The sequence below is a fragment of the Pseudopodoces humilis genome, chromosome 3 (genome assembly GCF_049639895.1).
Source record: "Pseudopodoces humilis isolate 2021_Gansu_Grassland_sample_001 chromosome 3, ASM4963989v1, whole genome shotgun sequence".
Classification (NCBI taxonomy): domain Eukaryota; kingdom Metazoa; phylum Chordata; class Aves; order Passeriformes; family Paridae; genus Pseudopodoces; species Pseudopodoces humilis.
The window spans coordinates 104,527,564-104,553,710 of NC_142202.1; the positions used below are offsets into that span (position 1 = coordinate 104,527,564).

The following is a 26,147-nucleotide window of genomic DNA, read 5'->3' on the forward strand; positions in this document are numbered from 1 at the left end:
TTCAAGTCTCCACCGGAGCCCATTTGTATCCCACACCAGTGCCTCCAGCAAGAGCAGCTCACTGCAATCAGGACACCCAAGGCAGGGTGGGAGGGAAGGCAGGCCACTCTTACCCTTCAAATGCTGAACTGAATCTCTGCATCTTTAGCCCCAAAATTCACAGTTCTGTAACCCAGATTCTGTAAAGACCTAGGCAGTCTTAAAAAGAACATCTAGTTTTTGAAGTATTATACACATCAGTGTTCACAGACAGATTGTGTCAGACACATTCTTGCCAAAATGCCATTTATTGCAGTATACCTTTACATGGCATACAGATAACCCAATGTTGCATGTTCTGTCAGAACTCATATTTCATTTGTACCACTTAAATAACACAGAATGTCATGTTTGTTTCACAAACTGTCAGTTAAGACTACCAAAATATACAGTTTTTTTCCTTTCTCCCTAACAAGGTTGTGAGGTACAACTGAATTTTACTACTTTATCTTTCTGTGCTTTAAAAGAACCTTTTCATAGACAGACCTATCAAACATTTCTACATTCCTATACAAAGCAAAGAATTACAGCTGAAATTAACACCATCTGGTCATTGCATTAACCTATAAAAATTATTCATTTAAAAAAAAAATCTAAACAGAAAAAGAACAAAAACAAAACAAAAAAACACCAACTGAAAACAAAACAACCCTAAAAAAACCATAATGGTTGTTGCAACTTTACTTAAAAAAACAGCCAGCTACACATATGCACAAGTTCTCCATGTGCATAAAGAAGAGTTTGGAATCAAGACATTTTGGGGTTTTTTTTCTTGTGTTTGAAGAGAAGGCACCAATTTTAGCTGCATGGCAGCTCAGGAGTGTTTTATTCTTCATTTAAATTACACAGGTTTTTAAGTTTGTCTTTTAACATGCAACATTTGTACCAACTGTTGAAATATTGTCCAATATACTCCCATCATTCCCTCTGGCTCAACAGTACAAATATTTACATCGGTTGTAAACACTCCTCCACCCACCCCATACCTTCTGCACTGAGTGACGAGGAACTGAAGTGGCAAGAAGCTACCCAAAGGCAGAGCAGAAGTAAGGCTTGTACAGAACACCACACTCGTGTTTGCTCGCTTTGAGACAGTCTGGAGAACTCCAGACCCCCAGTGAGGCCCCAGTGCCTGACATCTGACAGCACACTGACCATACACAGCTTCAGGCATCCTGACTTTGCACAGGAGGTGCTTTTCTGCCCTAGACTGACATCCCTGGAGTGGCTTCTCTCCAAAGTGCAGGAACAGCTCCCGAGGAGCCGCTCCGGAGTAGTGAGAGTCAAGCACGCCAACTGTTGCACCTGTTTAAGGCCACTTGCACTCAGCCTTCCCCAGGCTCATTTCAGATGCTTCTCTACTCCTTAGCTGCAGTCATGATGTGCTGCTTGCCACCTCCCACCCCCGTGTGCCACGGCACCCTGTGGCACAAAGGGCAGAGCGCGTTCCGAGACAACCACGGTGACCAGAGGTGCCACAACATGCCCCCGGTCACCTGGTACTGCACGGGGTAAGACCATCTACAGCAGGACAGCACCTAGGAAAGGGAATGTCTGAGATGAGACTGCCTGGAAAATCTACTTCTTACCTAAGCCTTTATAAAGAGAAAGAGAGAGAGAGAGAAAAGAGAGACAGTAGTGGGACAGCCCAACACTATTGGTAAAATTAACTCTCTGCTTAGTTTCGGGGTTCTTGGGGTTTGTTTTTTGCTAGTGTATGTACCAACTGCTTAGGAGCTGGTTCTGAGTATGGGATAATGCTTCCAAAATATAAGTTATTTTAAACCACGTGACAGTCATTTGTTTACCCTGCCCCTCACACCTCCTTTTGGCAAGGGATCAAGTTCATCTTGATGTTTCATAGGCATTAAGTGCTCCAAATACAGCTGTCAGAAAGAGCTAGAGGATAGCAGTGTAGTACCAAATGTCTGCCCAGCACAGCCACTTGTTACACTCAAAACACATCTATGAGTTAAATAGGAAGGATCCCTGCTATACAGAATTTGAGCACTGACAATTGGTTATTCTTGCTAGCCCTTTCCCTAAATATCAAGAGTTTTATACATACAGTGCTCCCTTATCTTCTCCCCACCGCCTGTCCCAGCAGTCTTTAGATAAACCAAAGTGAGTTTAGGAACTTGCAGTTCCAATTCTGTTGAGAGAGGAAAAAAAAAAAAAAAAAAAAAGTTGTGCAAGAAAGCAGGGAATGTCCAATGAATCCAGATCTACTTTGTAGTTATAAAATTTCCAATGGCAAAGTGGTAAGGGCAAATAACCCAATGATCATATGGCTTAAGTTTAATGCAAAGCACACTAGGAGGTCCACGTGCAGGGAGAGAAGAGTCCAAGAAAGATGGAATAAGAAGTGTCCTGAAGGATCAGTGTTTATGCATAGAATTCCTCTTGTTTGTGTGGTTTTTGGTATCCTCCATTAGACTGTTTTGGTTCATCCAGTGAATAGCTGCCTTCATCTTTTTTCTTCATTCTGTACAGCATAAATGCAACTAGAAACACTGCAAACACCAAGCCTACAAGTCCTCCAGCAATAACACCTGGAAGGGGAGAAAATGACACAGATTACTCTAGATGCCATACCAGATAGTGCTACTATGATAAATTCCAAATTGTTCCTTACTTGTCCCTGGCTAAATGACTTAAATTAATTTCTCCTTCTGTCCCCTCCCAAACCAAGCACCTGCTCAAATATAGCAGCCAGTCCTAGGGACATGGATCTCCCACTGGGCTATGCTGCAAAGCACACAAGCCTATGGTGTTCAACCCTGGCAATTTGACTGAGGCAGCAACAGTGAAATTGTACTGTAGTTTTTCAGAGGAGTGAAGGAAGAGGTTTAAACAAAGCTGCAGATAAAGCAGCCACTGCTAGCTGCTATTAGCAGACAGATATTTGCCCCTGTTAGGGTTATGACAACACAGAATCATCACCCTCATTTCAGAGGTCTAACATAAAAGGTTGGCTTCCTTGCTTAGAGATGGGACACAACTGCCTGGAGACTCCTACAAGAATCTGCTTTTATCAACTAGAAATCCAAAATATCTGGTACCTCCAAGAACTTCTTTTCTGTCCATAATTCCCGAGGCTCCTGCTGCTTTGGCATTCCTCTCAGAGTCAGGCAGCACTTCTGAGTTCTGCGTGGGGACAAAATCCTCTTCTTTAGTCAAGATGAAGTCTCCCTGTTGGGACATACAAGGCAGGTTTATTCATGTTTCTCATCATTCTGGAGACCTTCCAGTGCACTGTTTTTCTCATCTAAAAACCTTCCACCAACAGAACCCCTTAAACCAATCACTGTTTTTGAAAAATTAACACCCATTCCTTACTACATGCTACTAAAGACATCTCCCTGGAAAGGGTGTCAGAACTATTAGTCCTCACCGGGTCTCCAGAGCCATCTTCAGAAACCTCCTCATGTGTAGGAACGATATCCTTTGGAGCTGTGGCCGCAGGGGTGGCAGCGCTGTCTCCCTCAGGATGGACAGTAGAGTGGGGCTCTGGCACGTCCTTGCTGTCTGGCACATCAGAGCTGGGGATTTTGGGTTCATGGACCACAGCAGAGGCTTCTGAAGGAGTCACATGAACCACAGAAGGGAAGTGAGCAGTGGGGGTTCTCACTGTTGTTGTGACTACGTGGCTTGTTGGTTTCCCATCAGGTGAGCCCAGGAGGGGTATTTCATCCTTCACAGCTACAACTGGTTCCTCTGTCACTAGGTTACTGGTTGCAGAAGGAGATATTACTTCCTTTTCAGTTCTGCTCTCAATCCCAGGAAATGGCTGTTCACTGAAATCCACTGGTGCTACCAGTACTGAGGAATTAGTTGAGTCTCCTGGGATTCTCCAGGTGTGAGACTGGTCAGTCAAGGGACCTGCAAAACAAACAAGCAAATTTATCCTTGGCCAGTTGAGAGGCCTATTAATATTATCTCCAGGACACTGGTCTAAGGAGGATGCTTAACCTTCACAATAAATTTTTATAACAACAGCGGTTCAGTTTGTGATTCCTCATCCTTTTCAGTGGAATAAGGAAGGGACAGAGCAATGTGCTATTCAGCAATTTTTAGTCATCTGCTTCTCCCCAAGGCAAAAGTGCCTGTCTGTTTGTGGTGAGGTTGACAAGGGAAATCTGCTTTCAGTACGCTGGTTCCTCAGGGTGGTTATCTGAGTCTTTTTCCATAAACATTCTTATTTGATTCAGAGCAGTCACACCTTCAGTCTTTACCACATTTGGCACTGATTTCAGGATCTTAATTTCTGCAGAGTTTAATCTAAAATACAAGCTTGTGTCTGGAAGAAAGCAGAAGAACAACATGCTTCAGCTTTCAATAGCTTGCTCTTTTCTCTCTAGCGTCCCCTCAACTTCAGTACTGAATGCCAAGGGTCTCTCTCATGCAGTTTAGCAATCATTTTTATGGACTTTTTCCCCTACCCTAAATCCCCTTTATCACTTATAAAAAACTATGGCCCATGGGAACATGGCACACCTGATGACAGATAAAGTTTGCACTTGATACATGGTATGGCTGGTAGGCTGGGGTTTACACACCCTCAAACATTATCTCCTACCTGCTCATAAAGAGCCTTGTTATGATCTCTCTTCCCCATGAGTGAAGAATCACTCCAGTTTCATAACATTCTTCACACAGCATCTCACATTAGCAGTCGCATGGACTCTTCCTCTGCTTCTGCTCCCTTTCAAGTCTCCTACAGCTCATTTTCTAATAATTGTTAGTATCTCAAGGAATACAAGATCAATAGATTAGTTCCCAGCCGTCATATTCTGGGGTGGGTGTGTGTGTGTGTGGACTCCTCCCCCTACTCCCTTTCACTTGGGTGCTCACTGAGATCTCAGCTGCCACATCCTGGAAGGATCAAGCACTGCCAGCACAAGTGCTAATAACTCACCTGCACCTGAACCTGAGAACGCGTCGTCTTCATCACCAGAAGAATCAAGGTCTTCAGGGGGAAGGTTCAGATTTGTAGTTTGCTTTAAAGAGAAGAGCAAAAAGATGTGTCAGTGATGAGATTGAAGTGATCAGGTTGTTTGCACAGAATCCTCTAGGGGTTCCTAGAGGTCACAAACTTTTTTTGTTCAGATTGCATTTTTTCATCTTCCCTCATTAAAGCTCCCCTTCCCAAAAGAGTAGGTCTAGTCAGAAAGTTTGGTGTTGGAAAGGCCAGTCTTGCTGTCTCCCTTCTCTGCACTGCTTCCAGGCTGCAGTTGCTTTGGGAAAGAAGAAAGCAAGGAATCCATTCAGTGCTGCATCCTGGTAGCAGGCAATTCTCAGTCCTTACCAGCCTGTTTTAGCTGCTGTTTGTGTCTTCCTCATCTACCAACCACTCCATCTGCAAACCACTGCATTAATTCTAAGGAGCAGAAGGGAAGGGAAGGCAAAGTCGTTTGTCTTCTTTCCCTTTCTGACTCAAATACTGCTCACATATCTGAAATTATAGCACCCAGCTGGAAGGAGAATCAAAGTCCCTTTTTATTAAGTGTGGGCACCCAAAATAAGTCCAGAGCCAGCCTTCATGTTGGAGAATAAGCCCTGAGATTTCTCCATTCATGCTCCAAGGGGTGCACTAACCAGCACTGAAATTCAGTTGCTGAAACAAGAGGCTAAACCCTCATTCTATGGCACTTGTTTGTCAGAGCATACAACACTCAAAGCTATTCAGGATCCCCAAAGATGACAACACTCTTTTAGTGTTTACTAATTACAGAATGATTACTGCATGCATCTCATTGGCCTGTGCTGTATGCACTTACTGCTGCTATCACCAGCATGCCTGACTCTCAGCTCATGACTAGCCTCAGGTTAATTTCTGCAGGGCTACCATTACCTAACCAGTTATTTTCCCTTCTCAGATTTCAAACCAAAGCCCTATAAAGTCACTTCTTCCAAATTTCATCTTTTTGATATTCAACTACCTTCCCCGCTTTCACAAATTTTGACTTCTATCCCATCCTCAAGTCACCTTTGTCACCCCTTTCCAGCACTGCCATCTGCAAGTTTAGATGTCACATCGCATCATCCCAGCTGTGGGATCCCTATGATCCCAAGAAGTGCAAAGTCTCATTTTATTATGTAAAAAAAAAAGGACACATATTCTTGCCAGGTTTGCAGCCAGGCCCACTGTACTTCTCTAGCTTGCATTAACATAGTGCCACTTAAAAATTAATATAACATTCATCCTCATCCCAGGAAGAAGTTAGCCAGCACCAGTATGTACTGTCAAAACAATCCAGCTCTGTAGCTGTTACTTTATTACCTACAATGGATGTGTTTATTCGTCCTGTCTCCTTATTCTTAAGATACCAGGTTTATCCAGTTTTCTCTTCCATCCTTAATACCTTATCCATTCCCCACATTTCCACAGAACTAGTTTCCAAGGTGGTTAACTAGGCCAGTAGATTCCACCTCTCTGAAGACAAGTAACCAAGTTGCCACCAGCCTATTCAGCCCCAAGATCATACCCCTTGTAGGCAATTATTCTAGTTGTATGATTTTTTGATTTTTTTTTAATAACAAGAAACTAGGAACAAAAACTCCTCATATAGGCATAAATATTTTTAGCTCTTTTCTTCCCTACTGAAAATAAACCCCCAAAGCACTATTCCTTAAGCTTCTGCAAGCATATTTCTAGAGTGAATTGCCCTTCGATCTCTTGCTTAACTGCAAGTCATGAGGTAATTTTGAATTTTAGATTTGTCCCTGCTTGTTTGCACTGTGCTTTTGCACCCTTCCATGAAAAGTAGGTCAGATAAGTACTTCCCGTATGTTTTCCTTCTTGTGTCGAAGGGTGGTGACTCACACAGGCTGATCTCACTACACTTCAAATATTAAAGAGTACAAACTATTGGTGCATAAAGAATAAAGAAAGAACTGCCAGGCTGCCCAAACTCGGCTCCCTCGCGTGCCCTTTCCAGTACGTTCAGAAGATAAGTGAGGCCTTAGAAATTGCACCATTTTTGTTGATGGGGGGTTGGGGACCATTTCTCTCCCTCACTTCTCACACCAGCAGTGGCAAACACAACCATTTGTTCTTTCACTCAGCCTGGCTGAGTGCAAAAGGGGAACGTGCTGCTGAAGGTGGGGGTTGCATTCTCCTCTCAGTGGGAAGACTTCCTTGAAGGAGCTAGAAAGCAAACTCTCCAGCTTTTTATTGAAGTAAGACTGTCAATACAGCTTAAGGTTGTGTCACCATACACCTTCAGCTAGGATCGAGGCTACCTTCCCCCCAAATCTGAATATTCAGTGGTAGCTCATAGAGATTTCCAACAACACCTGGACAGACTGATTGACTGCAGACCTCAACAATCCTCCTGAAAGGATCACAGATTGTCAAGAAATAAAATGGCAACTCTTGATCTTGACTATTGAGCCTGCACCCCTTCCCCTTGAGGGTTTAATAGGTGAGGCTTGTTCAGTTGTGCCACACTTCCTTTGGAGTGTGTCCAGCCACCCTCCCTCACACCTGAGCTCTGAGCCTCTTCCCAGGCTGCAAGCTCTGCTTCTCCACAGCCTTTGTTACATACCCGTGACTCCTAGCTTGACTCCTGTATCTGAGCAGGGATAGTGAGGGTCTCCCCAGAGGAGAGAAGCCCAGTGCAGCCTGGTCTGAGGCAGTGGACACCCAATGGTGTTTCCAGGGCAGAGCTGTCCAGCGGCTGCTCAGCACCCTCCCTCCAAACACAGCGGCAGACTCAGACCAGTCTGAGTCCCCTGAGGCTGGCTGCTGCACTTAAGAGAGTAACAGAAAACATGAATCAGGATCAGTAAAGCCTGCTTTCCAGAGTTTTATACCAGAACTCAGTGAAGTTATATGCCCCAAAGGGTCCTGTCCCCAGCTGTTCCTCTGGGCATTGTGGCACCTCCCTTTGACCAGGCACTTTGCAGCTTGGGATCTGAGAGGGACTTTCTTTGGCCCAAATACTCAAGGGACAGTATAGGATTATGCACACGTGAATAGCAGTCAGAATACCCACAAAGTACTGTAATTTCATGACATCATCCAATTTCACGACACATGAGCATTAAGGAACATTTGCCCAATTTATGTAACTGTATGGTTATATAAAGACTACATTTCTTGCTCCATAAATTACAGCTTCAATGGGCATTAAAGATGGCAACCTCCCCACAAAATATAAGTACTGCAGAAAGGCCAAGCTTCTATAATGATCTGCTGCTGAGGGATTTCAGACACAGCAAGGTTAGAAAACACTGACTCAGGACAGCGTTGGAAGGGACTGAACTAATTTGGGCTTGGATCAGGAAGACAGACCATGCTGTTCAAACAACAAACACCTCATGGTCAAGGTTTTTCCATGACCTTTTATTGAAGCTGACTTACACCAATGGGAAAGGTTTTGATTAGCCAAGAGGATTAGGGGCACAGAACGCTGGGTTATGCTATCATACAAAAGAGCTGAAAATAATTCCAGCTTAAAACAAGCTTACTCTGCCTTTTAGACAGTAGATCCTTTGAAGGCTCTCTGATGGGATCTCATGTACTCTAGTCAAAAAATCTTTACATTCTTATTGAGTACATGCAACATGTTGCTTTTTCACCATTTAAGAAACTTGTATGGCTTTGTTGGGGTTTTATTAGCAGTGCAGACAACTGGTTAGAAATACTTGTCCAGTCCTTTTGATTTGCTGTCACTGAGTTCCACATGAGGGGTAAAAATTTTAACCAATTTTTGATATGCTTTAACCAGTTCTCATTAACCAGTGGAAGACCCTCTTCCACAGGGATCAAAGCAGCCTGTTTAGGGGAAACCCTGGGGTGACTGTTAGCTTCTGCTCTTGCTGAGCACTGCATTGTTGCAGAACAATAGTTATTCAGTTCTGCTGGGACAACCAGAAAGCTGCTTAGTGGCATCTTCAATTTAATCAACAATGGGCCAGGCTTTCACAACTCATTAGCAGTATTATTGGATCCAGAAGGCTGACATAGTCCAGACTTTTTCCCTTTTTTAAAGTATCATTTTTAACTATTCTTCGGTCTTCATCTTGGTCAGAGTCTCAAAACACGAGTCTTTCTGGGTTTATCCCATCAGCTGCTACAGAGCTCCCTCCTGCTACAGCAGAGATCTGAAGCACTTTCTCATGATGAGAGGGAGATTTGTAGGTGATTAGTTGATCTAACCCTGCCCCAACTGGGAACCACATTTATTTAATTTGATACACGCAAAAGGAAAGAGCTTTTTTCAAATAGTTCTTTGAGGTAAGCAAAACCACTGGCTTTGCCACAAGCTGCTACAAGCCCTTAACTAGATTAAGGATGATTTGTATCCAACTCTTATTAATCCAGTTAGTGATCTGCAGTGTCAAAAACACTTGAAATCTTCCATTATCTGAATAAAGCTGTTAAATTTGCACATTTATTTCTCCTAATAAATCCTTCTTACTCAGCTGAAAAAGAATGAACTGTAATGAGCTCTCCCACCTCAAACACCTCCCTAACCATCCTGTGAGAGCACTCCAACTGCATGGGAAGGAAAACCAGTAGTTTGCTCTTGTTTAAGAGATATACAAGGGCAAGACAAGCATTTGCCCTTTAATTTAGCTACAATAGAGCATCATGAAGAATACTTTCACAAGGATTTGAACAATTAATTCTTAAATAAACTCAAACAGAAAGGTTTGTCTTTCACCTTTTCCTATACTCTGAAGAGAGGCTGAGGCAGAGCAACCTGAAGAGCTTCTAACATTAAAGTAATACTGGTATTAGTGTAGGGGGAAGACAAAACCACCTGCTGAAGGAAACTTTAGCTTTGTTAAACCTTGATATTCTGCAGTTAATAGCCCACGCACAATTAACTCCAATCCCAGATGTTCATTGTTGGGAGACAGCTTAAATGGCTAAGGGGGGGAAAAAAAAGTAAAAAGAAAAACACCAAATCACCAAAAAAACCCCAAAAAAACAAACCAATCAACCAACAACTTAAAAACCACCACCAGCATCCTCACCTATCCCCCTTCTTTTACAGACATACAGACTTTGGAATTAAGTTGGCCATGCAGACCTTCTCTTTTAACAGTCAGCTATAAATTCTATATAGCAGAAAGAGAACTGCTGCTTTTCTATGGCAAGTCAAGAGTGAAGCTTGCACACAAGTCTGTTACATCTGAACTCAGCAACAGTGCGGCACCACCTCACCTAAATTCTGCTGCAGTTGTTTCTCCTGCTACTCCACTGCTCAAAATAAACCCTGGTGCTCCTTGGTGATCATGTGGGGTAATGAAATATTTCTCTTCCTAGAGGAGCCAAAGATGCAGACTAACAGCACAGGCCAAGGAGCGCAAAGACAGCTACAAACCACCCCACAAACAGCCCAGGGGCTGGGCAGTCTACATTTAAGCAGTATTTTATCCCCTGCTAGTGTTCCAATCAAGGACTGCCTTGATGACAGGGGCTTTGGAACTACATGATGTTTATGGTCCCTTCCAACCTAAACCCTTCTATGATTCTACAAACTAAGTCACCAGCACTTCTTACTTCCTAGTGCCCTCCCTGCTTCAGATGGTGGTGTTCCCCTGCAGCCTCAACAACCTTTTGATGTGTGTCAACAAGCTCCAGCATCCCCATCCTTCCATCCATCAATCTGTGTCACCTGCAGCAAGGGTGGTGAGTGTCTCAGAGGGTGCTCCTTCCAACAAGAAGCAAGTGGAAAGCAAAGGCTGCTCTTTTGCTCAGCAAGGCAAGCACCATTTTAGCAGGAAGGGCTAAGCAAGCCACTTAATCTGGTTGCTTGTCTATCAGATCGTTATTAGTGTAAAGAAACATGGAAAATCTTGGTTAATTGCATTCTTACTGGCCTCCTATTTTTGCCTGGTGACTTGAGAGAACAACTATCTTTGAGGGAGAAGTCCTGGTTGTGTTTGAACTCCCTGATCATCACATACTTTCCTCTTGGCACTCAGCTCTCAAAGGCAGCAAAACTCCTTCCAGCAGCTGCTCAAAACAGGATGAGAGCTCTTAGGATCTATTCCACTATGGGCAGAACAAAACAGACTGCAGACTGCCCACTGTTCACTAGGCTTTGATCCTCCTTTTCTTCAAACTGCAGGAGCATACCCTGATCCTTTGCACAAGATGCAGTGGCCAAGGAAGAGCATCCAGCTGCTCCACAGGCAGAGCAGCCAGTGTGCCAATGCTTCTAGAGGCTCCACACTATTGCCCAATCAGCATTACATTTTCTCCTTAGAGTGACAAGGCAACTTTTTTAATTAAGTAGGGCAGAAACACAGTAATCAACATGCCAAGGGCCAGCCTGTCACCATCAGGTTGAGTTTCACATTGTACAGCAGGGCTCTTTAAACTCCCACCTCCCACAAGAGCATGTCACTTCATGCTTCCTGGACCATCCCCCTGCATGTCTGTTTGTGCACTCTCATGGTGAACCAGATCAGGGAACTGGTCTTGTTAAACTAAACAAGAGGAAAAAAAAAAAAACAAAACCAAAATAAAAAGAAAAAGCAAAGAACAAAAAAAAAAAACAACAAAACAAAACCAAGAAAAACCCAAAAACCCCTCTAAAACCAAACCAAAAAACCCAACAAAACAAATAAATAAAAAACAACAAAGAAAGTAGAAATAGGATAAAATATCATGCAAAGAATTTTCCAGCAGGACCAGTTTCCAAATCCTACTCAGTGCCTGAATGCACAAGTGTTTGTGTTGGCACAGGGCAGAGCGTGGCAGCCAGGGCTGCTTAAGCACTCACACGGACTCACAGCCTGCGCTCTGGGATGCTGACACTCATTCCCCAGCCCGCCATGCATTATGGAAATGCACATCACCAGACTGCAGGCAACACACAAATCACAGGCTGACTCAGAGGGCCACACAGGTTCATACAAAAATGAGCAAGGACAGGGGCTGTAGGGAGAATTCTCTTCTGCAGTGTTTGCTCATGATGGATAGTGTTTGTTCCAGGATCTGACAGCAGGGCTTTTGAGTCCCCCCAGTCCTGCTGGGAGTAGGAATATGCAGTAGCAAAGGTTAGACTTGCTACTTAAGTCTTAGTCTTGCTAAAACGGAACACAGCTCCATTTTCATCTTGGGCCACCTGAACTTCACAGGAGGCCCAGTGCAATTGCCATTCATTCCTAGACAAAGAGTACATTGAACATCCTTCACCAGAGAGGGCTATGGATTCCTCAGCAGGGCAAGCTCATGGCCATGCACATGGCAGCGGGGACAGCACACCAGCTGTGCCAGGAGGGCACAGAGCACCGTGCCTCATCTGGTGCAGAAGAGCTCAGCTGCCCCTCGGCTCCCTCTCAGCCAGCTCCACCACAAGTCTACTCAGTCCCTCAGCAGTAGAGAAGCAAGTTACAGCCTGTGCTCCTGCTGTTTCACCTGGACAATATATCACACAAGTTGTGCACACTGCTTTCACTCACACCAACCTGCTCCTGCCAGTCAAGCAATGCAGCCCAGGCCAAAACTGCATCTCACTGCAGACCAACACATCCACAGAGGTGGCACACAGCTTAACTCTGTATCAGTGACAGGCTGTCACAACAGGGCCAAAAGTGGTCCCTTCTGTCCCTCACGTTTCAAGGCAGCCCATGCTTTGAAGATGCAGTCTAATGAGAAAGCTCATTTCCCTGCAGCTAATCTCATGAGAAGCAGCCAGTTCGATTTTATGTTATAAAATACTTTTTTTTAAAGATCCTTCCCTGCAGCTCTTTAACATACTTGATAGTTCAGGCATTTGTTTCTTGAGCTAGCACAAGAAAGCCACAACCAATCTATAAGCTCAAAGGATTCTGCAAAGTAGGTGCAGCTCACTGAGGCCATCCATCCTGGGAAATTAATTTCAGTCTACTTTAGCTGCCTTGAGAGATGAGTAGTGAGCAGCCTAAGTCAAGACTAGGCAAACCTAGCTTGTCTTAAAAGCCTCCGACTGAAAGTCACCAGCACTTCCTAGTGTAGCAAAACTAGCAGAGAAGATTCATTCTTACAGCAAAAGCCACTTCATGTGTTTAGAAAGGAACAGACCAAGAATTGCTTGGTTTCAGCAGAGGCTAAAGGTGGGCCACCAGTCCCTGAAACCTGACAATGTAAGGCTAAAGACATGCTGGCAGGCAGAAAATCTTTATTTAATAGAAACCTATCCAGCAGAGGACTCCAGCACCCAAACCACATTACCCACACATACTGGTAAACTACAGCACAGATAAACGTGACCCTCCTGCCAGTGGAAGAAATTAGAAGTGACAGTATCTAAATACCTGCTGCCTCCTCCTCCTGCACACATGCAGCCCCTGCTGTGGAGTTCAGGTGAGAAAGAGCAACTCACCTCACACAAGGCATCAGCAGCCACAGCCACTTTAAATAAAAGACTGGACTTTGCAGTGTTGCCTCCAGCACATTTAAACACACTGAGCTTATGTCTTCAGCATTCTTTGCCAATTATTCTCAACCAGCTGACCTGTGGTGGAGGCAAATTCCTTTCCTTGCCCCATCTCTTGACACACACTCACCCTGTTTAGTGATCAGCACTCAGGACTGTCCTTGCAGTTAAACTTGCTATAGAACTAGAGTTTCTGACAAGTGCAACAGTGGGCTTCAGATTGCCTGATTGTTCCTTAGCAGCATGTGTGGGCTGGAGACACCAGTCTCCTCTCTGCACACACCTAAGAAGCCACGCAGCTCCCAGTGAAGCAGGACCAGTTGGCATTACAGCCCTGAGGCTGCTGCCAGGAGTTTGAGGCTGGGTTTGAGGGAAGAGCTGCGAGCAGCAAGTGCCCCCATTTGTTCCATTTGGGACTGGCTTCTCCCAGCAGCTCTGTGAGCTCCACATGGTCACCCTGGGGTTCTCAGCCAACCTGCACGCTCCTCCTGCTGAGGCAACAGCTGCAGGACAGAGCACAAGCCTGAAGCACACCAGCGTCAGGACATGGCACAGACAGCTCAGGGACTTTGGTCCCACAGGAGCACAATTTGCTCTTATCTTCAGCCACTCAGCTCAGGAAGTCCCAGCTCAGAAATCAGAATTATGATATAGGAAAGAAAGATGTGGTCTGTGGCATCTCGGGTCTTCCAATTAGGGTGGTGCTGATGGCTCTCAGCAGCACCAGAATACGTGTGCCTCTGGCCCAGGGAAGCCTGTTTCCTGGAGAGAAATGCTGTGCAATTTGGCTGGTGGAACTACTACCCATTTCAAATTAGCTCCATGACAGCTTTTATGTGATCAGCAAACTACCACACGCAGTGCTACAGTGGCACAAGTGCTCTGACCTGGGCAGATGTGGTCCCAGAAGCCAAAAACCACCTCATCACTATGCTACACAGTGTTCTGAGGGGGAAAGAAGCTGTTCTGCTTCACCTGAGGAAGGGAAACCAACATGAAGCCAGGAACAATTGTCAGACAAGAGTAAATGCAACAGGAAAAGGTTTGGGTTCTCATCTCAAGAGTTTCCCTCTTCTCCACCCTGAAGTCCAGCAATTACCTAATGTGAGATATGCCAAGAAGCCAGGAGACAAAGCTCTAAGATTTCTTGAAGGATCACAGAAGCATTTTAATTCTATTACTGATACAGACACGTTTCTAATTTGAGCAAATTGCTTGCAGTGCTATATTAAATCAGTGAAATCCATGTTTCAGATAAAAATCCCTAGTGTACCAAACTAAGAGCTTGTACTTAGGGCAGGACTTGTGGCTCCTAGCAGCCAGGATGTTGTTTAAACCTCAGCAGAAAGATAAAACTTGCAATCCTGGAGTACCAAAGGTCTCAGCTAAAGACATTGGTAAACTTAAGTGAGACTATTTAAACTTACAAATACTTGGACTTACAACAGCAAAAAAGCTGACCAGGTATTCCAGTTAGTTACACAGAGTTACAGTGGAACAGATAATGCTTTGTAAGGGGATATAATCCTGCAGCAACCGGATACGCACAAGACAATAAAAGTTACCTTCTATTTGCTTACATTTCAGTGACAGAAACACCTGCCAGCTGCAAGGCCTCTTGCTATCAAACTCTACTTTATCTTCCCAGCTGATCTGCTCACAGTCTAACTTACAGAACTTAAATCAAGTCCTTCATATCACAGCAACAGCCCAAGCCTCAGCAACCCAAGACAAGGCCTTCTTGATTGCTTTTGTGAAAATTCCACATCTTCTTCAGAGGTTTGCACAATGAAGTCTTCAACGCTTGTGAAATTATTTTTTGCTCACAATCTGTGTTTTCCATACACACAGACATGTGTTCCCTTAGAATGCTGTATTTCACTATAAATCTCACACTGCAGCATCACCACCAGCCCTTTCAACCACAACCCCCACAGAAGAGCTGATGGATCAGGGGACTGGAAGCACCCAGAAGAAGCTGCCTGGTTTGAACAGGCACCAATGCAATCTCTCTCTCACACCAGGGACATCCCTAAACCTGAGCCTTGGTGCTGTTACTTGTCAGTCTGGTGCAGAAGACCTTGACTATAGGACAAGGTACAGAAGACCTTGACAAGGGAGCTACAGAAGCAAAACTTGGGCAGCAAAATGAGCCAGGAGTTGGCATTCCACAGCACCCTTCTGATTTGGTCATAGCTAAGCTCCAACCGGTTCTAAGGGACTCTGTTCTTGCACAGCAGGGCTCACAGCACTCAACACCAGTCTGTTAAGAATTAACTCATGAGTCTCAATCAACAGCCAGTGGCTGGACTCAAACAGACCACGTAGGCAGATTTACATTTTGGGTTTGACCCAATGCAGGGCAGTTCCTGCATCTTGGCAGGTCTTAACACCAGCACACAGTGGACTCGGTGATCCTTGTGAATCCTCGGTGATCCTCAGCTCCAACTGAGTATATTCCAAGATTCTTGGTGTTCTTTTTATGTTTGTTTCTATGGCTCACCACTGCCAGCTCAGATCTGATGAAATCAAGTCTTTCCCTACATTACGAAGCACGCTATCACATTTGTTTTATCCACAGGATCTCAGTGTTAACTCAGCCAAGGTTGTTTATATCACAGAAGTCATCCCTGCTAACAGCTGCAGTTACACCACCATGACTAAGCCATTCACTAAAGGACTGAAACATGTCAGATCAGGAATACCCTGTTCCCCTATCCCAAGAGTCTTCTCAAAGAGGCACTTTCACCATTACCCCCTCCTTCCACAACAATCCTAGCAGCTCCTGAAGAAAAGCATCATGCAATCATGTGTTTTGGGTGCTACTGGTCTCCTTGGAATAAACAGCAGTAACTCAGGTGGTCTTTGGGCCCAGGCTGGACCACATTTCACTGAGTTATTCTAAGGTAGAACACAGTTCAGACTGCACAGGCTCCCTTTGAGAAATGTACAGGCTCACAACCACTGGAGCACACAGCCAGGATCTACCCATGTGCAATGGCACAGATCAAGCTCACAGCGCTTCCTCCTAGGACACTAATGGTCTCTGTGCTCAGGTTTACAAAAGCACTGCTAATCCTGCACATACGACAAAGTTCTCACAGCAGTTGCCCCATTCACTGCTAAATTATGCAACGCCTCGGTGAGGTTATGAGAGCTGACTGGTGTACTTCCATGCTGAGTCATGAGGGTGTTGAAGTATCATTTCAGTGATGAAGCACCAAATTAAATCCTCCCATCAGAAACAGTCTTAAAAAAAAATCTGCTGCTGTAATTGTGCTCCAGTCACCTATTGTTCCACTCCTTTAATTAATGGACATCAGGCATTTCTTGACCAAACACCTACTGGATTAAGCGAACTCTGACCTAGTCACCCAGTTACACTGTTTGGTACCACATCTGTACAGCAGAGCCCTCAAGAAGGGACTGTTACAAAGGCAAGACAAAGCAGAGCTTCCTTTTGATCTCAGCTGTTATCCAAGTCGCACCTCATGCTGTCATTTTTGGGTATACAGCCGGTTCACCTGTCTTCCCCACGGTCTCCTTTCAGAGCAGCCACCAAATCAGGCAGGGAGGTTTGAGTTCAGTGGGAGATGCTACCATGTTTGTGCACTCTGGATGCTCTCCTGCCTCTTATGGGCAACTGTAAGATTTTAAGTTGTGATTTGGACATCCCTGTTTTGCACATCTATACTGAAGAGACAAGAGACACCACTAATGCCACTGCTGACAGATCAACAGGCACCACAACAAGTCAATAAAACAGTGCTAAACTTGCAAGGCAAGGTGAATGCTTTACTACCAAGTTACTCCTAGCATAGCATGTCCCCTAGTTCAGACCAGTTCCTGTCAAGAGGTACCATCAGCATAGCCAAGATGTGACATAACAGACCAAACTTGTAGGACACTGTTCAAACCTCTCTAAGTCGAAGATATTTCATGCATCTGAATAAACTTCTGGGTCTGCTCACTGACTAGCAACTCTAGCCAGCACATTGTCCCTCTAAATAAAGCAGAGCAAAGAATGCTGAAGGATGACTTTATGGGCCAAGTCTAAAAGCACAGGCTGAAGCACTGGCAAGTACCAGAACCATCACAACAACACTGAATGCTGTCTCAGGTGTGTAGAATTCACCTCACAGTCCTCAGCTGATGGATTACACAGGACTTCTCACACAACTGTACTTGCTCACCTCTCTGAAGTACCCAAAACAGGTTCTGTTTCCAACAGAAGAATCGTGATCCTCTATTGTGAACTTTCACTTTCTTTTACTGGATACTGCAGTTTTCTCAACTTCATAACATTCTGGGCCTGCAGCCAGAGACCCACTGGCTACATCATACTAGTAAATTAAAGAATATCAGAGAACATCCCCAGGCACTGGAACACAACCAATACCATCATATTATTAGAATGATTTATGGCATAGTTTTGAGCCTTGCCAACCAGTATGCTCCCAAATAAGCACAGGAATGTTCTTAGCAGTCTGGTGAGGGGGTTGCTTTACAGAAGAGGTCAGAAAATTCAATTTCCTATACAACTGTGACTCCAGCATTTAAGTTGGTAACAAGACAGCTTGTGTCTCATGTGCTTTACTGTACTGGGTTTGTGTGGCAGGGGGACTACAGGAGTGGCTTCTCTGACAAGATAGAACTTCCCCCATGCCCGACAGAGCAGTGCCAGCCAGCCAGGACAGACCCACCGCTGGCTAAGGCTGAGACCACCAGTGACAGCAGCAGTGCCTCTGGGATAACACAAGTCAAGAAGGGGAAAGAAGTTATTGCACAGAAGTAATTGCAGCCAGAGAAGAGAGGAGTGAGAATATGTGAGAGCAACAGCCCTGCAGGCCCCAAGGTCAGTGAAGAAGGAGGGGCAGGAGGAGCTCCAGGCCCCAGAGCAGAAATTCCCCTGCAGCCCCTGGTGAGGCAGCTGTGCCCCTGCAGCCCATGGAGGTCCAAGGAGGAGCAGAGATCCTCCTGCAGCCTGGGGAGGATCCCACAACAGAGCAGGGGGATACCCATAGGAGGCTGTGACCCCATGTTGGAAGAAGCTCCTGGCAGGACCTGTAGCCCCCTTTGGAGATGAGCCTACAGTAGACCAGGTTTGCTGACAGGACCTGTGACCCTGTGGGGGACTCAAGCTGGAGCAGCCTATTCCTGAAGGACTGCACCCCATGGAAGGGATCCAGACTGGAGCAGTTGGTTTAGATCTGCAGCCCATGGGAAGGACTCACACTGGAGATGTTTGCGGAGACTATCTCTTGTGCAAGGGACCCCACACTGGAGCAGGGCAAGACTGTGAGGAGACCCTGAGGAGAAGGAGCAGCAGAGACAACGTGTGATGAACCAACCACAGTCCCCATTCCCCATCTCCTCAAACTCCTGGGGGGAAAAGCTGGAGAATTTGGATTAAAGCCAAAAAAAGGAGGGCAAAATGGAGTGTTTTTAAGATTTGGTTTACTTCTCATTATCCCACTCTGAGCTGATTTGTAATAAATTCATTTGCCCAAGCTGAGTCCATTTTGCCTGTGATGGTCACTGGTGAGGGATCCTTCCCTGTCCTTATCTTGACCCACAAGTTTTTCTTTTATTTTCTCTCCCTGCCCAGCTGAGAAGGGCAGTGACAGAGCAACTTAAGTGGGTACCTGGTGCCCTGCCAGGGTCGACCCACCACATTTACTTACAAGCACCAGTGTAGGAAGATTTGGTGAATCATTTTTAACCCCTTATGGCTGCATGGTGGGTGGGGGGAGGGCACACTGAGCATTTAGCATTTTTGAGCTACTAGAGCAATAACTTCTAATTATTCATAATCACATCTTCCAGCTTGTGTAGAAAGAAGCTCACCAGTGTTTCACAGCCCACTGCAACTATAGATGCAGACTGGGGAACTTTTTGCAGGTTAAACACACTTCAGAGGGAGCCGGTGCTGCTGCAGGATTAAGCCAGCAGCTTTCTTCTGCAGGCCATGAGTCAGTCGATGTGAGCACACGATAGCACAGCACTCCTTGCCACTGCCCAGACATGCCAGAGTCAGCCTCTTTTGTTCCGTGCTTTGTTCACTGATGGGAAAGTAGTCACGATCTAGATGATTCCTCAGTTAGGACAGAAAGAGATTTAGAAGTCAAAGCTGTCTAGCTGCAGGCTGTTAGGCAAGTTTCGATGCAAGCCTCACCACCACTTTTCCACTGCATGTAGGTGCCACTTGCATGCTGTTGGAGCCAGTGAAGTGGACAAATCTCACTTGTCCATCAAATCTGCTGGTGTGAGAGTCTCTATCACAGCAAATGAGTGAAGAATATCACCTATATTAGCTTCTGTATTAGGTACGAATTCAAGCAAGCTTTATTGTTCCCTTAGTTTGGGCTTTTACCCATCAGCTTCCTGACTGAAGAAAGCCTGGACTCTGTCTCTAAAGAAGATCCCTGTTAAGCTGATCAATGGGATAACAGGTTCTCTCCTCTGCAGATGTTTTTACTAGAGACTGGTGTTTTGGTAGATCAGCAGGCTGCTCTGAGCTCCTGTGGCTGTGCAGAGCATAGGTATCAAACCTCCCAGATCACCATGCTAGGGCCAGGGGATGGCACAGAGTCCAAACTCTGCTGTCAGCTGGATAACAAGGAGCACATGACAGGTATAGATGTCTCTCTCTATAAATATACACATACCTGTATTTGTATTTCTCCACTCTTCAGGTCTCAAAGCACAGAAAAAAGAAGCACGGGATCCTGTTCTGGGACAGGAAAGACCCATGTAGTCTCTTCCTACAGCACTGTAGCTGCCAGCTCTGATCCCCAGAGAACATACAAAGGTTTCCTACCAGCACAGCCACAGCAGCACCACTGCTATGACATGGAGCTTCACAAGGGCTCTCATCTGGAACTCGTTATGTTAATCACCACTTGCTCTCTAGAAAGCAGACTGGCTCCACTCACCCCTGCCCACCTCTGGCTTCCATCTACAGTCTGCTCCTCCAGTAATCCCTATATGCAAGGGGCTGGACCAGAGCTGCTGCCTGCCTCTGACCAGGATGTGTACAGCCACCAGCATTAGAAACTAATTAGCAAGAGCTTTCCTGTGTACAGCACAGAACAATCATGGTCTGCAGTGCTGCCCAGAAAGCATTCAGCACGCTCCTCTTCCAAGTGGAATGGAGTTCAGGTTTCCTTACATTTAAAAGGGGCAATAAGCTCCTCATCACATGTCAGAGGCAGACAAAGAGCAACCCCCAATCTCCAGCTATGGTTTGTGTGTGCTCAGGTGAGCCAGTGCACTCTGAGGAGTTGTTGTGTGAACTGGCTGTACTTTGCAGAAGGTTGGCTGACAGGAGTGTGTGCCTGGGACTGCCCACAGCCAAAAATCAAGACTGTCAGCCTTTGCTTCTACAACTGGCAATTAAGACATTGACATTACTGCAGAGGCAGTGTAGAAAAGCTACCCAGTGGAGTATGACAATACAGAGCCCCCATGCAAGGCAGGATACCCATGAGTATTTTTAGCTGGTTGACAGGCAGTTTCCTATGTTATATCAGCACCCCTGATTTAGTCAGGAATCGTTCTGCAACAGCAATCCAGAAGAGCGTTCAGATAGAAAAGCCTGAACAAAATGAGTGTTCAAGCCATGACACAAAATGAGTGGACATTAAAGAGAATCATGTTGCAAAAACATGGGCTATGGAGAAGATAGTTCTGCCAGAGAGCAGAGCAGCAAGACACAGAGGTGATGCATCAAGAGTTCTTCAACTGATAATACCTCAAGGAGTTTCTAACTAGAAGCCTAGCAGGGAAAGCCATGGCTTACAACACCTCCATGACTCAGTTATTACTGCAGCTCCAGTGACTCAACGGAAGTTCTACTGCCAGCTCCATCCAAATCCCACTAACACACTGCTTCCCATCCAGCAAAGCAAGCCTCACTGGTGAGACTGGTCTCAGCAGCAAGATACAACCATTACAGTGGAGCATGGCAAGGAGCCCAAGCTAACAGACTCCATTGGACCCGTGCCGGTTCCACAAGACCCAGAACGCCGACTGCAGCCAAGCACTGCTTGAGAAACAGAGAGCTTGGGAAACCACCACATTAGCAGATGTTGCCCCACAAGAGTTGCTTGTAGGAGGTCCAAATGTTATCTCGCCTTGAGGTGAGGCTTCACAGAGCAGTAACTTTTCCATTAGCATCCCCACAGTAGAAAGTGCACTCTCCCAGGTTTCTAGCCAGGCCAGATAAGGCTCCTTGCTGCGGTACCCCAGCAGCCAGCAGTTCAAGTGAAGTACACTCGTCAGCCCTAACTTAGAGACCTGTTAACAAAGCTGACACTCAGCACCCCAAAGGAGGCACCACATGCCTTCTGTATTTAAGAGTATCTCCTCAGCTTAGTCATGAACCTGTAAGAAACATCAGAAGTCCTTGCATTGTTGTCAAAAACTTCCCTGCTGTAAGTCCACTGCCTATATCAAAGTCTAGGGTGTAACAAAAGTTCCTCACATCTAATCCACAAATAAACCGTATCTCTAAATATTATAACACTCTGATGCCTACTGAACAGCTCACAACCTTCCTCCCCCCCCCAAATACAAACATTTATCTTTGTATATATTCTGCTCACTTCAGAATGCTGATACAGGACCCACCTATAATCCCTAATTTCTTCCACAACCATTAGCAGAGCAAGACTACAGTCACACTAGGACATGAGAGAGCTGCTGTTCTAGCCAACAGCTGATGTTCCCCACTGCTTTGCTAGTTCTCTTGGCAGGAACAACACCTGTCCAGTCTGTTTGTTAATGGAAAGAGCTACCATAAATTTCCACAGATAAAAAGTCCATCACTTTGAGCTAAATCACTCTCAGATAAAGGCACCAGAATAGAGGTGTTTGTGCTCCTCTTATAGGCAACTTGAGATCTAGCCAAAAAAGCCCTGACAAAGCAACTCACCTTGGAGTAGACGTGCAGGGACTGGTCAGATAATCACTCTCTTGGCTCCACTGATTACATTGCCTTGACTCTAATGAAGGCTTAAGCACCCAGCACACACAGACACCTACATTTAGGTGCCTCAGCATCAGCTGAACGCTGTCCTGAGGGACTAGTGCCATTTGAACACAGCAAGCCCATCAATCCTCAGCTGTCATGGAGTGCTGTATTAGACGTTTTCTACTCTGTATTATCTCAAAGCTATTAGGATGAAAACACTAACGCTGCAGTGCTGAAGCACTGCAATTTTATAATTGGCAGCACCTACTCAGGAAAAGGCCCTATCTTCTCTCTCCCAAGAAGCTCCCTCCTCCTTGTAAGGAGGGCCTAAAACTCCAGGTCCTCAGATGCCAGAAACAAATGTGGAATGTCCCTCTCAGGGGTATTAGTATGGTTCTCGGACACAGGAATCACTTCAAACAAGGTCAGGACAAAGCACTGGTATACAGGCCACCTGGAGACATCTGAGTACCAGCAATGCAAAACACATACTTAAAATGGACTGATTTTGCTGCTAAAACAGCAGCCTACATTTCAGGTTTGTGCACTAACTTAATTTTAGAAGGCTTACAGGTTTCTTTCACTTGCTGTAACTTGTCTCAGGTTGTTAGGGAGGATTGTTTGTTTCCAGAAATTTCAGAGTGCTGCCATTAAAAATGTTAGCTCTTCTCACCACTTGAAACTGAGAGAAACCTGGAACAAAGGCTACAAAACTGCAGCAGAGCCCCCTTACACCCTACAAACTCCAGCTCTTTCGCTGCTGCTCTACCCAGAGCTGGCCAGACACGGCAGTCACCATTTCACCGGGAGGTGGCCACCATCAAGCCAGTGTTCAGATGCAGAAGCTCTGTTTACAGTGCTAGATGAATATTGTCACACTGCTCTGTGCATACTATAGAAGCAAGTGTCTCCTCCTTATGCACTGCCTGCATGTTTAACAAGCAAGCTGGACTACCTAATTTCTTCTAATTAGTTTACGTTTAGATAGGAATTACATCACCCTTGGAAAAAGGTTTGGCCTGCTCTGCTAAGCTTGTGTCAACCACCAGCATGCACCTACACCAGATGAAACAGCTAGAACCCTCCTTCTCTCACCATACGGGCTGGATTGACACTGCCCCCCTGCAGCAGGATGTACGTCTTGGCTCAGTTGGCTTCCTGGCAGTGCTACAGTGTAAAAGTTTCCATTTGAGAGAATAACAAGGTTAAACTGTTAGAATAGTAAGATGTATCAGACTTCTTATTTCAAGAAAGTCCATGCGCCTGCCATAACAACAAAGGGCAACTACTCTCATAAGGAGTGTTTTAAGCAATAAAGTGTCACCTTGAAGGAGACCAGGAACCTCCTCAATCATTCCTGCAGGTAAAGAGTACTCAGGAAGAAAACAACTATTGTTTGGCCACTTTCTTCCTCCTGTTTATTATTCCAATGACAATATGCATAGATGAATCAAGTTACACAGCAAGAGCCAAGGGCCAAGCCACATGCCAGCAGCAGTGGTATCCATCCCAATGATCAGAGCACCAAGAACCCAACACAACCATGGCAATGCCCACAGCAGATTCAAAGTACTGTGCAAGGTCAATCTGCTTCTCTGTCCAACACAAGGGGTTTTCAACCACTCAGTGCAAAATCATAATTATTCCAGATGGGTAGGAAAGGCAGATTAGACCCTGTCACTGACATTCTGACATGGGGAAAAAATCCATGTGGTCACCAGAAGGGAAAAGGCTTCAATGCTGAATCACCCTGGAGAGCCCCGAGGACTTCTGCTCCTCCGAGTGCTCACCCTTGAAACCCCTCAATCTGCAGTGCCACCCAGGCCTGAGTGTCTCACAGGCACAGGAGAACTCCAGACAAGCATTTACTTCATGTCCTTATCATTTCTAATACGGAATATTTATCACAGGGAAATTTTATCCAAATACAGTGCAGAGGCTGCAAATTTACTGCAGTTTTCCCACTTCATTAAGCAGAAGCTTACTCAGAAGTTGAGAGCAGAGCCCTCCTCCCATGGAACAATGCTGACTACACTCACATGTTCGTAATTTTTAGCCATCTCATAACGACTCACTGCCATGTGGGCTAGGAGGGTCCATGTCCAGAGCTACAGGCAAAGTTCTGAGACAGAATGGTACAGCAAAAACAGAGGTATTTCGAGCAGCTCAGATCCCACCGTGCACTTTGTTCTGCCACTCCTTATCCGACTGGTGCTGCAGTTCATCCCTAGGCGAGTTTTAAATCAATCGTTTCAGAAAGAAAAAAACCTGCCAGTTTTACTTTGATGGCCCTGCCTGCTCAAACTGCCTCACGCCCCACTTCTTCCTCCTAACTCATCCGAAGGGGAGGACTCCACAACCGGTGCACACTCAGGTCTGGCCCGGGGCACATGGGAAGCAAAGAAGCGCGTCCCTCCTCTCAGAAGAAAGGGATGGGACTGGGGCTTTGTGCCCCTCCAGGGGTGGCCACAAGGCCTCCTGCCCCTCCTGCCTACCCTCCGACCGCACACGGGGCTCGACGGCGCCCAGGCTGCCAGCACAGACCTGAAGCAGCGAGCACAGCACTCCGGAGCCAGGTTTCCGCGGAAAGGCGCCCGCAGGCGGGGCGGGAGCGGGAGCAGAGCCATGCCCTGTCCGCGGAGGACACCTGGCGGCTGCTGCTGCTGCGGGACCAGCGCGCCCCACGGCTCCGGGCTGCCCCGAGAGCTGCTCCCGGGACACGGCACCGGCACAGGCCTCGCTGCCGCGGGGTCACCGCGCTCCGGGGAGCGCTCCGAGCACCGGCACCGGGACGGCCGTGCCCCCAGCCGGGCAGCAGCGGCACCTTTCCTTCGGCGGGCAGAAAGCAGGGGCCGGGCGCACCCTGCACAGGGCTGGGGCTCTCAGGCACAAAGGCGGCGGAGAGCTGCCCACCCGCGCTCCCCGGGGCCGTGCCGGGGCAGAGCAGGAGCGGCCCCGCTTCAGAGTCACCCGTGACTTCGGCCACAGCTGAACCACAAAAGGCCACATGCCAGCGCTCGCCCGGACCCGCCGCTCACCGCCTCCGGGGCGCGACACACCGGAGGGACGGCGGGAGCATCCAGCCCCCCGCGGCCCTCCCGCGGGGTCCCGAGGCCGGCGGGGGGTGCGGGGGGCGCCGCCCGTCCGCCCCGCGGCGCCCCGGGGCGGAGCCGCCGGCAGGTCGGGAGCCGCCGCGGCGGGTCTGGTTTGAATTAAGGCTGCCGGAGAAGCCGGGCTGGAGCCCGCCGCCAGCACAAAGGCCACCGCAGCCCTGCACCCCGGGCAGGGCTGGGCACCGCTGCGCTCCCCTGCGGGAGCCCGTGGAAGCGGAGAAGCGGGCGGTCCCCCCAGCCCACCCTGCCCCGCCGCCCCGGCCCCGCACCCGGGCCCCGCAGCCCCACGTGCGCCGCTCCCGCCGCTCTCCGCTCGGCTCACCGGGACAGCAGCCTGGAAGCAAAGGGCCACCAGCCACACGGCCACCACGCTTATCATCCTTCCTCCTCGCCGGGCCTCGGGAGTGCGCAGCCTGCCCCTGCTTCCCGCCGTCTCCAACGCCGCTCTTGCTCCGCTCCTCTTAGAATTGTTTTAAGTAGCTGCGGGTTTGCTCTCTTTCTTGATTTCTTTTTGTTTGTTTGTTTGTTTTAATTCCCCTCCTTTTCCCGCTTCGCACGCAGCCGAACTACCCTCCCAGCAGCGCTCTGCGATGGCGAGGGGTTGAACTCTGTCTTTTAATGAACCCGCTGCAACAA

At 46.8% G+C, this 26,147-nt stretch overlaps 1 protein-coding gene across 1 annotated transcript; it reads right to left on the minus strand.

Moving 5' to 3' along the window:
* Positions 1-254: 254 nt before the first annotated feature.
* On the minus strand, positions 255-26,147 carry SDC1 (syndecan 1). Its single transcript, XM_014251494.2, has 5 exons — positions 25,834-26,147; positions 4,958-5,039; positions 3,434-3,921; positions 3,102-3,231; positions 255-2,591 (listed from the first exon to the last, which is right to left on the minus strand). The coding sequence occupies exons 1-5, from the start codon at positions 25,888-25,890 to the stop codon at positions 2,425-2,427; spliced, it is 924 nt and encodes a 307-aa protein (XP_014106969.2). The 5' UTR covers positions 25,891-26,147; the 3' UTR covers positions 255-2,424.

Coding starts and splice junctions, on each gene's coding strand:
- SDC1 (XM_014251494.2), bottom strand. CDS start 25,890: ATGATAAGCGTGGTGGCCGTGTGGCTGGTGGCCCTTTGCTTCCAGGCT. Junction 3,922..4,957: donor GTTCTCAGGTTCAGGTGCAG/GTGAGTTATTAG, acceptor TTTGTTTTGCAG/GTCCCTTGACTGACCAGTCT. Junction 3,232..3,433: donor AAGATGGCTCTGGAGACCCG/GTGAGGACTAAT, acceptor ATGTCCCAACAG/GGAGACTTCATCTTGACTAA.